Raw genomic sequence first — 12,458 nt, forward strand, 5'->3', positions numbered from 1 at the left:
TTTCCATCTCTGAAAATATTTGTAAAGGCGGATGTCAATTATGGATGATTTAATAGTAAGAAAAATATCTTGTTTTTAGTTTTTACAAAAATATGCTACAAACATGCTTTATTTTCATATGTGCAGTTGGGGCATTACAATACAGACACAAGCTGGTATAAAAACACTCAACACAGAGGGCTAGGTCGTCGATTTTAAATGCGTGCGCGAGGAATGTGATGACCGCAGGAATTTTCAGTCCAAAATTTACCACCAACCTGGAATTTATAAACCATTTAAAATAAAATTTTGAATTAATTTTTTTTTCGAATAATTAAAAAAAAATATTAGAAATATGATATATATACCTTTGGAGCCACCTCCAATGCTGCCGCCTCCAAAGCCTCCAGAGCCGCCGCTGGACCACCCACCGTGTCCTCCAGAGCCTCCTCCAAAGCCGCCGAGTCCTCCGCTACCACCAGCGGACTTCCAGCCACCACCACCGCCTCCATAGCCTCCTCCAAGACCACTGCCGCCTCCAAGGCTCCATCCTCCTCCACCACCGCCCTGCTTCCAGCCTCCGGCGCCACCTCCATATCCGCCTCCAAGACTGCCGCCTCCGACGCTCCATCCGTTACTAGCGCCACCTCCATATCCGCCACCGAGACCACCGCCTCCAATCTTCCAGCCTCCAGAGCCGCCTCCGAGTCCACCCCCAAGTCCACCGCCTCCAATCTTCCAGCCTCCTGAGCCACCTCCGAAGCTAGAGCCTCCTCCGTATCCACCACCTCGGAGACCACCGCCTCCAATCTTCCAACCTCCAGAGCCGCCTCCAATTCCAGAGCCGCCTCCAAGCTTCCATCCGCCGGAACCGCCTCCGGTGCTCCATCCACCAGAGCCGCCTCCAAGGCCTCCTCCAAAACCGCCTCCATAACCACCGCCGCCGCCGCTCTTGACAATGATCACCTTAGCGATTTGAGGACTGCCACCTCCATAACCTTATGAATTAAAAATTTTAAATCAAAATTAAATAATGAAAAACAAAAATTTTTATTAATTTCTCACCTCCAGCTCCGCCTCCGGACCATCCGCCGCCACCACCGCCTCCGGACCATCCTCCACCACCGCCAGACTTAAATCCGCCGCCGCCTCCAGAGGGCCAGCCACCACCACCTCCGGATGACCATCCTCCGCCTCCAGAGTAGCCACCACCGCCGCCTCCAAAGCCACCTGAGAAAGTTTGAATTAAATATTTTTGTTGATTTTTTTTCCTATAAATAAAAAAAAACACATACCATGGGCTTGCGAGACTGCGACGGAGATCACAACTGCGACCAAAAAGAACTGCAAAAATAAATTTTGCAAGTGTCATAATTATTTATTATACCTCAATAATGAAGAGCGCGCGAATGCAACTTGCAGTGGTGTGAAAAAGTTACTTACATTTGGTATATGAATTAAAGGCATGATTAAATTTCCGATTTCTACTTTTGATTAAATATAATATATAATTCACTAATATTGTTAGACTAAGAATGTAAGAATCAGAACAAATGAACACGGACCAAGTTATAATAATTATATTTTTCTACTATGATAATTTTAAAGTTGGAAATAATTTCCTTAGGAAAAGTTGAATTATTAATTAAATTTTTTGCACTTTTATTGATTATAATTGGAAATTTCGATTCATAAACCTTGGAATAAGATGTCGTTTTAATATTTTTTTAGTAATTTTCTTTGCAAATTAAATACCCACAGAAAATTAGTTCAAACCTCTCAAAATATCGTTGTATTTGGCTAATGATATTTAAATATGTAATAACTTTTCAAGTAAATGTTTAAATTTATGGAAAAAGTTGAAACTGATATTTTCTTACCTTCATGATTGTAGCGACTGTGTTGGTTGCACGGTCGCCGGTGGATCGTTTGATAGCTCATCAGAAGAATTTGGCTTTATATAGCCGCCACCATCGCACCCACTCACTTTCTCAGCTTGGAAGGGGCGCCGAATGAAGAAGCGCGCGCGATGGTGGCGGCCGAATGGATTGCACGGATGGACGCGCACCTGCGCCGACACTATTCGCTGCAGAATTGGGCAATTTTCCTTTTTTCGTTTGCAGTTGGGCCGCCCCACGCGTGATTTATTATAACACGCGAATTAATTGCGCGACGCGAAACCATGTCACGAAGCAAACACCAAGAGATGCACGAATCAGTTCCCAGCATTGTTTGAATCTCAAGAGAGAAAAAAATAAATAAAAGTGAATCTCAAGGCGAGATGCACGGATTTTAGTATTCGATATCGGCTCCGGAACAAAAATGTATAAAAATTTGAAAGTCCTCTTGTTCGATCTTGAACCGTCGAGCTCCGCTATTAATTTTACTGACGGAGGATGAGACTTGGGCCGTCGCAAAAAATATGTATAATAATAAAACCAAGTTGATAATAATGGAGCGGAGGCGCACGTGATTTTCACTTGATGCATCCGTCGGCGCTCTTCCGTAAAAACTGTAGTGCGGCCTTGGATCTGCCGGAGAATTGAATTGAGGCTCCTTGTTATCGAATTACGGACATTGCCGCGATTGTATAATTACGCGATGTATGACATTGCAGTCCTCTTGTCAAAGGATGATTTTTGGCCTCCGTTCATAGATTTACTTCAAGGTGCTTTGACAATTGGACTTTTCCAGTTCAGAAAACATCAAAAAATATTATTAATTTAATATAAAAATACTCTAATAACGTATTAACTTTGATTTCCCTTTGTCTACTGCGAATAATCAAATATTGAGAAAAATAAAAAGAATTGTTTTCTTCTTATTAGTTAAATGTATTTTTTAATATACCAATTATTAAAGACAATACACTTCATTTTAACTCAAATTGACTATTTCTGTGATTAAAAAAAGAAAATTAAAACAAGTACCTTGAAATTTAAGACACTTCTGTAAGCCATATTTTTAAATATAAATTGATAATTTTTATAATATTTAATACTCAATAATTTTATCATAAAAATATCTCCAACTCTCGCAAAAAGTTTCAGAACAGCGGTGGTGATTTGTGCAAAGTTAATCAAGTGAAAATGTCTATTGTTGAAGCGATTTTTAAGGACGCCGGTTGACAAAGCAAATTGGCGTGACCCATTAGAAGTGACACGGTGCGACAGCGATTAATTCGCGACAGTTGGTGTAATTTTGCATGCGCATGTGGAGGCTGTAAAGAGCAACTCTCTCGTTTCCCAAGCTCCAGTTGCGCACATAAATCGAATCAAATTTGTCTGGTGTCAAATGAGAACTGAAAATAATTAGGGACAAGTAGTCGTTTGCATTGTGTCGTCGGCCGACGCGTCTGGCGATTTCGTCACGCGAGACGCCGAACGAGATTGTGTGAGAGTGAGAGTGCATCCAACTCTGCATCTTCCGCCAACAAGGTTCTCTCGCGTAAAAAAACACACACTCGAGCCTTGGCCTAGTTGATGAGCTGGACCTAGGCTTAGATCGCACCCATTCAGACTCGTCGGACACGCACCGCTTCACCGTCCTGCACTTTTGCACACTTCTTTCGCTTTTAGCAGAAGACCGAAAAATTATGATGAGTGTGTGAAATTCAAATATTGACAAACGTAGTAGGGCCGATTTCGCGGCCCTGGCGGCATCCCAATTACACGTTCGTGGCCCAAAGTTATTGTTTGCTTCCTGATTAGGGGAATTTCAGATATCGAAGGCCGCAAACTTCTGACTCATGTTAAGATCACAGGATCGAATTTTTTTCTTTGAACAATGAAAAATTAAAACTGTACTGATATGAATAATAATTTTGTAATATATTTTTTAATTAATAATTTACTAGAAAAAGATCATGGTATAATTAATCTCTAATTAATTAATTCTCAATATGATAAAAACTATAAAACAAATTTATAATTTTCTATGCATTTAAAATTATAAATTTAATTTATTTTGTTTTCGTTTGCTCTTTTCTTACATTAGTGTTGGTTATAGATCAATCATTAGTTTTCAAATTAAATGACTATGGAATCGGAATCAGAAAGGATTTATTAACTTATGTGATCTAATATCCAGGTTCCGCAAGACAAAATTTATTTCTATTTCGAATAGTATTTATAGCACATCGCTGCAATTAAGTGTAAAATTATTCAGTATAAAAATTCAACAAATTAAAAACATTTCATTTGGCTTGATTTTACAGTAGATAGATTAGAGCGTCAATTTCTTTTTTATTGTAATTTCTATACACATAACACTGTAGCCATTATGGCTTGTTTTACAGGAAAAGTGTAAATAAATCTGATTTGATCAAAAGATATCGAGACAAAATAACCGGTTGAAAAAAGCATACCGGTTTGAAAATTAACACCGGTTAATGAAGTTCAGTAAAACCGCCACCAGGCGGCAGTTTAATCACACACCGCAGGGAGAGAGAGAGTGAGGGAGAACAAAGTGGCGCGCGCATCACTCTCCCTCTAGAAGATTCTGACCAGCCGATCTGCTGGTATAAAAAGGCCAGCTCAGCCTGCAAGATTCATTCGGTGTTCGGTGCTTGGAGCTCAGGCAGAGCAGAGAGTGGGACCTCTCTGGCCAAGGAGCTAAGCATTCCGGATCATTGCTTGTTGGTTCAAGTTCATTGAACGGAAACAGCATTTCTTCAGCTTAGATCAATTGCTTGATTGGCTTAAGTTTATTAAGCGTAAATTAGCAATTGTTGATAGGAGCCGAGAGAGATTCAAGTCGTATTGAGTGTTATTTTGGCTATAGATTAAATTCACAGATTAGATTAAATTGGTGGATAAGAGACTTCATTCGTGAAGGACTTTTTACCAGCCTTGCTGTTAGGTGTAGATTGAGAGAGATTTATCTGCTTAAGTCCATTAAGTGGGTTATTGATCTTATTCTGCAATCAGGTAGAATATCTCAATAGTTAAGGTGTAATTGGCTCAAGCAATTGAGTGGAAATTGCATACTTTTGATAGGCGCTTGAAGTCGGTGAATCGGTGGCTCAAGTCTCGATTGAGCACCTTCATGATTGATAGCGGCAGGTGTTTCATTTGACAGATATTGTTTAAGATAAAATCCCGTCAGCCTGGGTAGGCAATAATTGGAATAATTGATCAGAATATTATATACACAGTATAAAGGTGTAAATAGCAAAGTTTGTGTGAATAAGAAAATTAGAATTAATACTGTCTCTGAGCTGGAAAAGAGTCGTACTTTGGTATATTCTTTTTTAGGGAACCGTGGCATTGTCAAGATTGCCATCGGCGCCTTTGACTGATAAAAGAGGATTACCAAATATCAATTCCTTTTATTTGAGTTCTGCTTTAGGGAACCGTGGCATTGTCAAGATTGTCATCGGCGCCTTTGACTGATAAAGAAGGACCGAATAAATCCAGGATTGATTTTGTTAGATTTGATTAAGGGCTGCTTTGTTGCTTGGAATTCTTAATAGAAAGAAGTGGTTAGAGAATCATAAAAATCCCCTAGACACACCGATCTTCAATTAGCTTCTTTCTAGGTAATTGTCGCACCCAATTACCATCCGTTAGGAAAAGCAAAGCCCGAGGACTCTGTTAATTTTGAAATTAGCATTTTATTAAGATAATCAAAAACCACCTGTGCGAGCGGTCGTCTGTCTCTTTGTTAGTCTAAATAGCAGCCTTAGCAATACCCTAGGCACTTGTGTTTAGGTGAGACACGGTCGCGCGTTACAGAATTGGGGGCTCGGCCGGGATCTGATTAAATTCAGGTTTTTGATTGATCTTCAAATATGGAAGGAGACGAATCTCAAGGTTCTCAATACAACTCCGCAGGGAGTGGAACGCCAAATCCTGTTGTCGTCAATCAGAATCCTCCTCCAGCGATTCCAGACAACAAACAAGGAGGAGGTGTTGTCCAAGGACAAGGAGATGTTGCTAAAGTGCTTGAAAAAGCATCCAAAAAATTGAAGAAGCATGACAAAATGATTGAGTTGATTCATGAAGTCATGAAACCCATGATGGATTTCGTATGTCAAAGAAATGATGAGTTGCATGAAAATCTTCTCAAAATTTCTGAAAATATGAAGAAACTCACTGATGAATTCTTCACTTTTGCGGAGGCAAGTAAGAAGCGAATTAATCAACTTGATCATAGGTTTGATAATTTGCATGAATCAAGCACTCCCAGGCAAAATACTCTCTTTAGTACTCCTGTAAATAGGCAGGAAAATATCATTGATGATGATTTCACACTTGGAGAATCAAGGGGGCGTCGAGATACTAGTAACAGTCGTGTTAAATTGGGTGTCTCTTTGCCTATCAGTCCTTATTTGAAAGGTGTGACAGAACGTCCAGAAGAAGATATCTCTCGTTTGGGGGACAATGCTAGGGCCAGAGGTCGTTCTAAAGTTGTTCCTCCAATCAATGTGAGCTTGCCAACCTTTGATGGTGACAACAAAAAGTTGACTCCTCATCTCTTTTGCAAACGTTTCATTGACTATGCAAAGGCTCTTGAGGAGACACCTGACTCAATTCTTGAGCGTGACATGCCCATTGCTTTGAAAGGTGAAGCCAGAAAGTGGTGGGAGTTTCATGAAGGTTTTACTTCATATGCTCAATTCAAAAAGGAGTTTATGAAGTATTTCCAGCCTCAGGAATATGATATTAACTGTCTCAAAGATATCGAGGTAAGATATCAAGGTGAAGATGAGACTTTATCCCAATATTTGATCAATATCAAGGGAATGTATGATTCATTGTCAATCCTTGTGCCTATGCAAGAACAAGTATTGAAGGCCTATGGAAATATGCATCCTAATTACCAACAATATGTTGAAAACAAAGAGTATAGTTCGCTTCATGATATGTATGAAGACTCTTTCAGAATTGAAAAATCAGTCCAACACAGAAATAGATGGAAACCACCTTCTGCTTTTACCCAGGCTGAACCAATGTATGGGTATCAGAAAAATTCCATTGATGGAAGGAAGGTGAAGCTAAAGAGTGGGCTTCCTGAGGACGAAAATGGTGAAAACACAGACTCCAAGATGACTCGTCCTTTTATTCATAAGACCTGTTGGCACTGTGGGAGTGATGACCACTTAGCAGATGGATGCAATGTAAAACCTACTGCTAGAAATCCTCCTAAACAAGCTCCAGGAGCTAGATCCTCCAGCCAAGAGAGGAAAGAAACCATATAATACAGACAAGAAGATAAAGAACACTAGAATTAAGGATGTAAATATAGTTTTAAGTTTGAAGTTATGAGAAATAAGAGAACCATGATTGTAATAAGCGAAGAGTGCTTATGAGAGATAAAGAAATTTACACTTTTTGTAAAAAGTTTTACAGTTTTTCTCAAATGAATGATTTTCCAAAAACTGGCCTGGGTTTTGTAGCCATTATGGCTTGTTTTACAGGAAAAGTGTAAATAAATCTGATTTGATCAAAAGATATCGAGACAAAATAACCGGTTGAAAAAAGCATACCGGTTTGAAAATTAACACCGGTTAATGAAGTTCAGTAAAACCGCCACCAGGCGGCAGTTTAATCACACACCGCAGGGAGAGAGAGAGTGAGGGAGAACAAAGTGGCGCGCGCATCACTCTCCCTCTAGAAGATTCTGACCAGCCGATCTGCTGGTATAAAAAGGCCAGCTCAGCCTGCAAGATTCATTCGGTGTTCGGTGCTTGGAGCTCAGGCAGAGCAGAGAGTGGGACCTCTCTGGCCAAGGAGCTAAGCATTCCGGATCATTGCTTGTTGGTTCAAGTTCATTGAACGGAAACAGCATTTCTTCAGCTTAGATCAATTGCTTGATTGGCTTAAGTTTATTAAGCGTAAATTAGCAATTGTTGATAGGAGCCGAGAGAGATTCAAGTCGTATTGAGTGTTATTTTGGCTATAGATTAAATTCACAGATTAGATTAAATTGGTGGATAAGAGACTTCATTCGTGAAGGACTTTTTACCAGCCTTGCTGTTAGGTGTAGATTGAGAGAGATTTATCTGCTTAAGTCCATTAAGTGGGTTATTGATCTTATTCTGCAATCAGGTAGAATATCTCAATAGTTAAGGTGTAATTGGCTCAAGCAATTGAGTGGAAATTGCATACTTTTGATAGGCGCTTGAAGTCGGTGAATCGGTGGCTCAAGTCTCGATTGAGCACCTTCATGATTGATAGCGGCAGGTGTTTCATTTGACAGATATTGTTTAAGATAAAATCCCGTCAGCCTGGGTAGGCAATAATTGGAATAATTGATCAGAATATTATATACACAGTATAAAGGTGTAAATAGCAAAGTTTGTGTGAATAAGAAAATTAGAATTAATACTGTCTCTGAGCTGGAAAAGAGTCGTACTTTGGTATATTCTTTTTTAGGGAACCGTGGCATTGTCAAGATTGCCATCGGCGCCTTTGACTGATAAAAGAGGATTACCAAATATCAATTCCTTTTATTTGAGTTCTGCTTTAGGGAACCGTGGCATTGTCAAGATTGTCATCGGCGCCTTTGACTGATAAAGAAGGACCGAATAAATCCAGGATTGATTTTGTTAGATTTGATTAAGGGCTGCTTTGTTGCTTGGAATTCTTAATAGAAAGAAGTGGTTAGAGAATCATAAAAATCCCCTAGACACACCGATCTTCAATTAGCTTCTTTCTAGGTAATTGTCGCACCCAATTACCATCCGTTAGGAAAAGCAAAGCCCGAGGACTCTGTTAATTTTGAAATTAGCATTTTATTAAGATAATCAAAAACCACCTGTGCGAGCGGTCGTCTGTCTCTTTGTTAGTCTAAATAGCAGCCTTAGCAATACCCTAGGCACTTGTGTTTAGGTGAGACACGGTCGCGCGTTACAACACAATGCCGCTGACGAAAATTAATTACTCCACTCTCCTGTGCATTTTATTCAAGCCAATAACTCGCTTCTTTTCCTTCTTTTCATTTGAAAAATCAAAAGCATCTCGTCCGCGCGGTTTCTCTTTAATGCACCAGAAGCTGAGAGTTATTGTGACACTTTTGTAGGCTGCGAATTTTCAATCGGACAGATGATAACTCCATGGAAAATCTCGCCGCGGCGAGCACCGGAGCAGCAGCCGCCGAACAATGCATCTCCTCATAGTTGGCTAATTCGTTCTCGAGCGGAGCAAACGAGATCGGCTAATGGACTCTTTGCTTAATCCGCGCACTAAAAATTGTGCCGCAATATATAAAAGTGAGCGAGAATTTTCTTTCACCTCCCGCTCAAAATTGCAAATCGTGTGCAGCGGCCAAAAATTGTTTAAAAAAAGCAACTTTTACGAGAAAGCGCAGTGCAATATAATAATGCAGCTCTTCAGATTTATCAAGTAAGTAAGGAAAGGATGAGACTGAAATAATCTCTTAACGGAAATAGAGCCGGCGGTGCAGTGAAAAAATCGACTTAAAAATTGCAAGCACTTACACTTTTTGTGCTTCTTATACTTTTACTTTCCAAGGCACAGCATTTTTGAAATAAATAAAAATGAAACCTGCACGCAAGAGTTGCAAAAATGGAGCTTTTGTCAAGGCGTGGGATTTAAGTGTTTTAATTTCATCTCCGCGCGCTGTTTTATTTTTTGCTTCTTTTCCTCAAGATCTTTAAGATCGTCCCACGCAATCATTACTTGCCTCAATGCTCTTCTGGCAATTGAAAGGTTCCTTGTTTGCAAACTGACATTGTCAGTCAAAATGAGCTTTTGTGGATGGGATTTGATGGGGATTAGCTGATGATTCAGGGTCAGCATTCATGCATGTAAAAACTTATATGCATGCAGAGCTTTAATAGTGAATGAAAGGTCGTGACTTTATATTATTTAAGCTATCAAGAAATTTAAATAAAGAATTTATAAAAGTATTAACGCAATATAACTCAAATATCATAACAGTTATCAAAAATTCAAATACGGTTTTGTTGCATCCCTCATTTTATTTCGTTTAAGTTAATATTGCGTAAAAAATGTATACATAACATTTTATCTTCTTCAAAATAAAATTAATTAACAAGTATTTTTAATCAAACAAAATATATATTTTAATCCCTTATTTTATTTCCTTTGAAGAGAAAATAAGTTATTTAACGGCTAATAATATTCCACGCACACACTTTTACTTTTATCAATCAAGAACAAAAGGCATGAATTTTGAAAAGCAATTTGAGTTTTAAAGCATCTCAGTTAATAATTAATGCATGGAAAATATAAGCGCTTTTGCAATAAAATCAAGTTTGAAAGATGAGTAATGATAATTGACGAACAACCTTGTCGCAAAAAGCAAGAGGTAATGAGCGTGTTAAGAAAAAGTAAAAATGCAATAATGTGCAGGTCGTGCGCGCGCTATGCAATTTTGTGCACACACGCATCTTTGCGGGAAAAGGTTGGACCGCGCGCGCGATGCTGAGGAGAGATGAATCCGTCGGCGCAGTGTGTCAAACAAATGCACTTTTCTTCACTTCAAGGCCAAATATGACTGACCGTAGCGTCTCGCTGTTGTGTACTTCAGAAAAAAACATTCGTAAAAAAAAGACAAAATTGAGTGGCGCCTTCTGCGCTACTAAAAAGGGCACAGGCCAACAAGACCGTGTCTTGGCCTGACCCTAAAAAATAAATAATAAAAAATAAAAAATTGATTGTTATGTCCTGGTCAGGGTTGTTCAGGGTAAAAACCATTATTTTTTTTTTAAGTTTCCACATAAATTCAACTTTCTGCTTTCCCGCATAGCACAACACACGCTCATTTTACTATGGTCAAAAACCGTGTTCAGATGCGATGCACATAGAAACCGAGCAAAAATCAGAATGAGATGATAGATGCTATAAGCGATCGCAGCCTCCCCATTGAAGAATGATAAAAGCATTCCTAATATAAGAAATAAAACATGAAAAAAAATGGGACACTCAAAAGATGGGGTTGATACGCACATAACAAATGGTCATAATATGTTTTAAATTTTTCCATAAAACTAATAAATCTCAAAGACCAAAATTGCTAGGAAATAAAAATTATTTAAGGCTGCACAAATAAAAATAATAGCAAATAGCACCGAACAAATTTTGGAATTTTAATCGGTTTTTCCGGAAAATAATCGTATTTCTCGTGTTCCACATGAGATGAATTCCTATAAAAAAAAAAATTAATTTATTGGCAATAATTGCAAATTATAATAATTGGGTTGCAACATTTGAACTTCTCCCGCCGTAAAAAAACGTACTCACCCCCTTCCTGATTCACCGTTCGACCACACCCCTCAGTTACTAATTTAAGGCTCTCGGCGTAATTCCGTAACTTTTTGCGCAATTTAGCATATAATTTCGAGTCCCTGTGACTTTTCCCGGATATTGTCCATCGAGCTGGTTTATAAGGTTTATTCGAAGATCTTGACCGTCAGAAAGGTTTCATCTCGGCTCTCGCACCCGGTACAGGGCGTGAAAAACAAACAGCATCTCAAAAGAATGGCGTTTAGCTTCGCAGCGTTTTCCTACATCATTGCCCTGATTGCGGACGCATTCCTCATCTTTTTCGCTATATTTCACGTAAATGGTGACTTAAATTGCTTTTAAATTTATTTAACTGATAAATTTTAGGTGATAGCATTTGATGAGCTCAAAACTGATTACAAAAACCCCATTGATCAGTGCAACAGCCTCAACCCGGTAAACATTTTAAGGCAGAGCATTATAATTCCTTATCTTATTTGACAACATATATTTCAGCTCGTTTTGCCAGAGTACTTACTCCACATAATTTTCAATCTGCTTTTCCTGATATCGGGAGAATGGTTTTCACTCATCATTAACGTACCCATGATCGCCTACAATATAAATAGGTATTATATTTTTTTAATAAATTTTACGGATTTTGACCCTGTTTTAAAAATTTCCTATCCAAAGGTACAGGACAAGACCTGTTATGTCTGGACCTGGTCTCTACGATCCTACCAGTATTATGAATGCAGACACACTGACCAAATGTCAGCGTGAAGGCTGGATAAAACTTGCTTTCTACCTTTTATCCTTTTTTTACTACCTCTACGGGTAAATTTGAACCAATCCCAATTTTATACCCAAAAATATTAAACTTTGATAATTTCAGAATGATTTACTCCCTCATTTCTGCCTAAATCCTCTGATGAACTGGTCATGAAATAATGGATGTTCAAATACGATGTTAGTCTACGTACGAAACCAGCACCAAAGGACAGCCTCAATTTTTTGCCCTGACTTCAAAGTGGCTGCAAGGACTGATGTTTTTTATTTAATTCGACCCACATCTCATATTGAGAAGCAAAGATTGCAGTCAGTATTCGCCAACGAAACATAAAATGTGTCATATTTGGGAGCATTTGAGACAGACTTTTAACTTATTTCAGTTGCTACAATAATTTTTGTTGGGGAATTCTTTACTTGCACACATATTTAAATATTGATGCAAAAACAGAAGAATAAAATTCTACGACTTGAGCA

General features: G+C 38.7%; 2 protein-coding genes across 2 annotated transcripts; one reads left to right on the forward strand and one right to left on the reverse strand.

The window, feature by feature from the left end:
- Positions 1 to 51: 51 nt before the first annotated feature.
- LOC132197216 (uncharacterized) lies at positions 52 to 1,970 on the reverse strand. The gene is made up of 5 exons (XM_059620352.1): positions 1,860 to 1,970; positions 1,275 to 1,323; positions 1,045 to 1,209; positions 348 to 977; positions 52 to 257 (listed from the first exon to the last, which is right to left on the reverse strand). The coding sequence occupies exons 1-5, from the start codon at positions 1,863 to 1,865 to the stop codon at positions 247 to 249; spliced, it is 861 nt and encodes a 286-aa protein (XP_059476335.1). The 5' UTR covers positions 1,866 to 1,970; the 3' UTR covers positions 52 to 246.
- Positions 1,971 to 11,228: 9,258 nt separating this feature from the next.
- LOC132196556 (protein cornichon) lies at positions 11,229 to 12,455 on the forward strand. Its single transcript, XM_059619301.1, has 5 exons — positions 11,229 to 11,528; positions 11,580 to 11,648; positions 11,709 to 11,821; positions 11,886 to 12,029; positions 12,088 to 12,455. The coding sequence occupies exons 1-5, from the start codon at positions 11,448 to 11,450 to the stop codon at positions 12,113 to 12,115; spliced, it is 435 nt and encodes a 144-aa protein (XP_059475284.1). The 5' UTR covers positions 11,229 to 11,447; the 3' UTR covers positions 12,116 to 12,455.
- The last annotated feature ends 3 nt before the right edge of the window (positions 12,456 to 12,458 follow it).

The sequence above is a fragment of the Neocloeon triangulifer genome, unplaced genomic scaffold (genome assembly GCF_031216515.1).
Source record: "Neocloeon triangulifer isolate White Clay Creek 2 clone unplaced genomic scaffold, ASM3121651v1 ptg000012l, whole genome shotgun sequence".
Lineage (NCBI taxonomy): Eukaryota > Metazoa > Arthropoda > Insecta > Ephemeroptera > Baetidae > Neocloeon > Neocloeon triangulifer.

What these genes read in the sequence shown, in the direction of transcription:
- LOC132197216 (XM_059620352.1), bottom strand. An exon ending in CGCAGTCTCGCAAGCCCATG is followed by an intron (nt 1,210 to 1,274) that starts GTATGTGTTTTT and finishes AAACTTTCTCAG; the next exon opens with GTGGCTTTGGAGGCGGCGGT. An exon ending in GTCCGGAGGCGGAGCTGGAG is followed by an intron (nt 978 to 1,044) that starts GTGAGAAATTAA and finishes TTAATTCATAAG; the next exon opens with GTTATGGAGGTGGCAGTCCT.
- LOC132196556 (XM_059619301.1), top strand. Translation starts at nt 11,448, where the DNA reads ATGGCGTTTAGCTTCGCAGCGTTTTCCTACATCATTGCCCTGATTGCG. An exon ending in TCTTTTTCGCTATATTTCAC is followed by an intron (nt 11,529 to 11,579) that starts GTAAATGGTGAC and finishes GATAAATTTTAG; the next exon opens with GTGATAGCATTTGATGAGCT. An exon ending in ATCGCCTACAATATAAATAG is followed by an intron (nt 11,822 to 11,885) that starts GTATTATATTTT and finishes TCCTATCCAAAG; the next exon opens with GTACAGGACAAGACCTGTTA.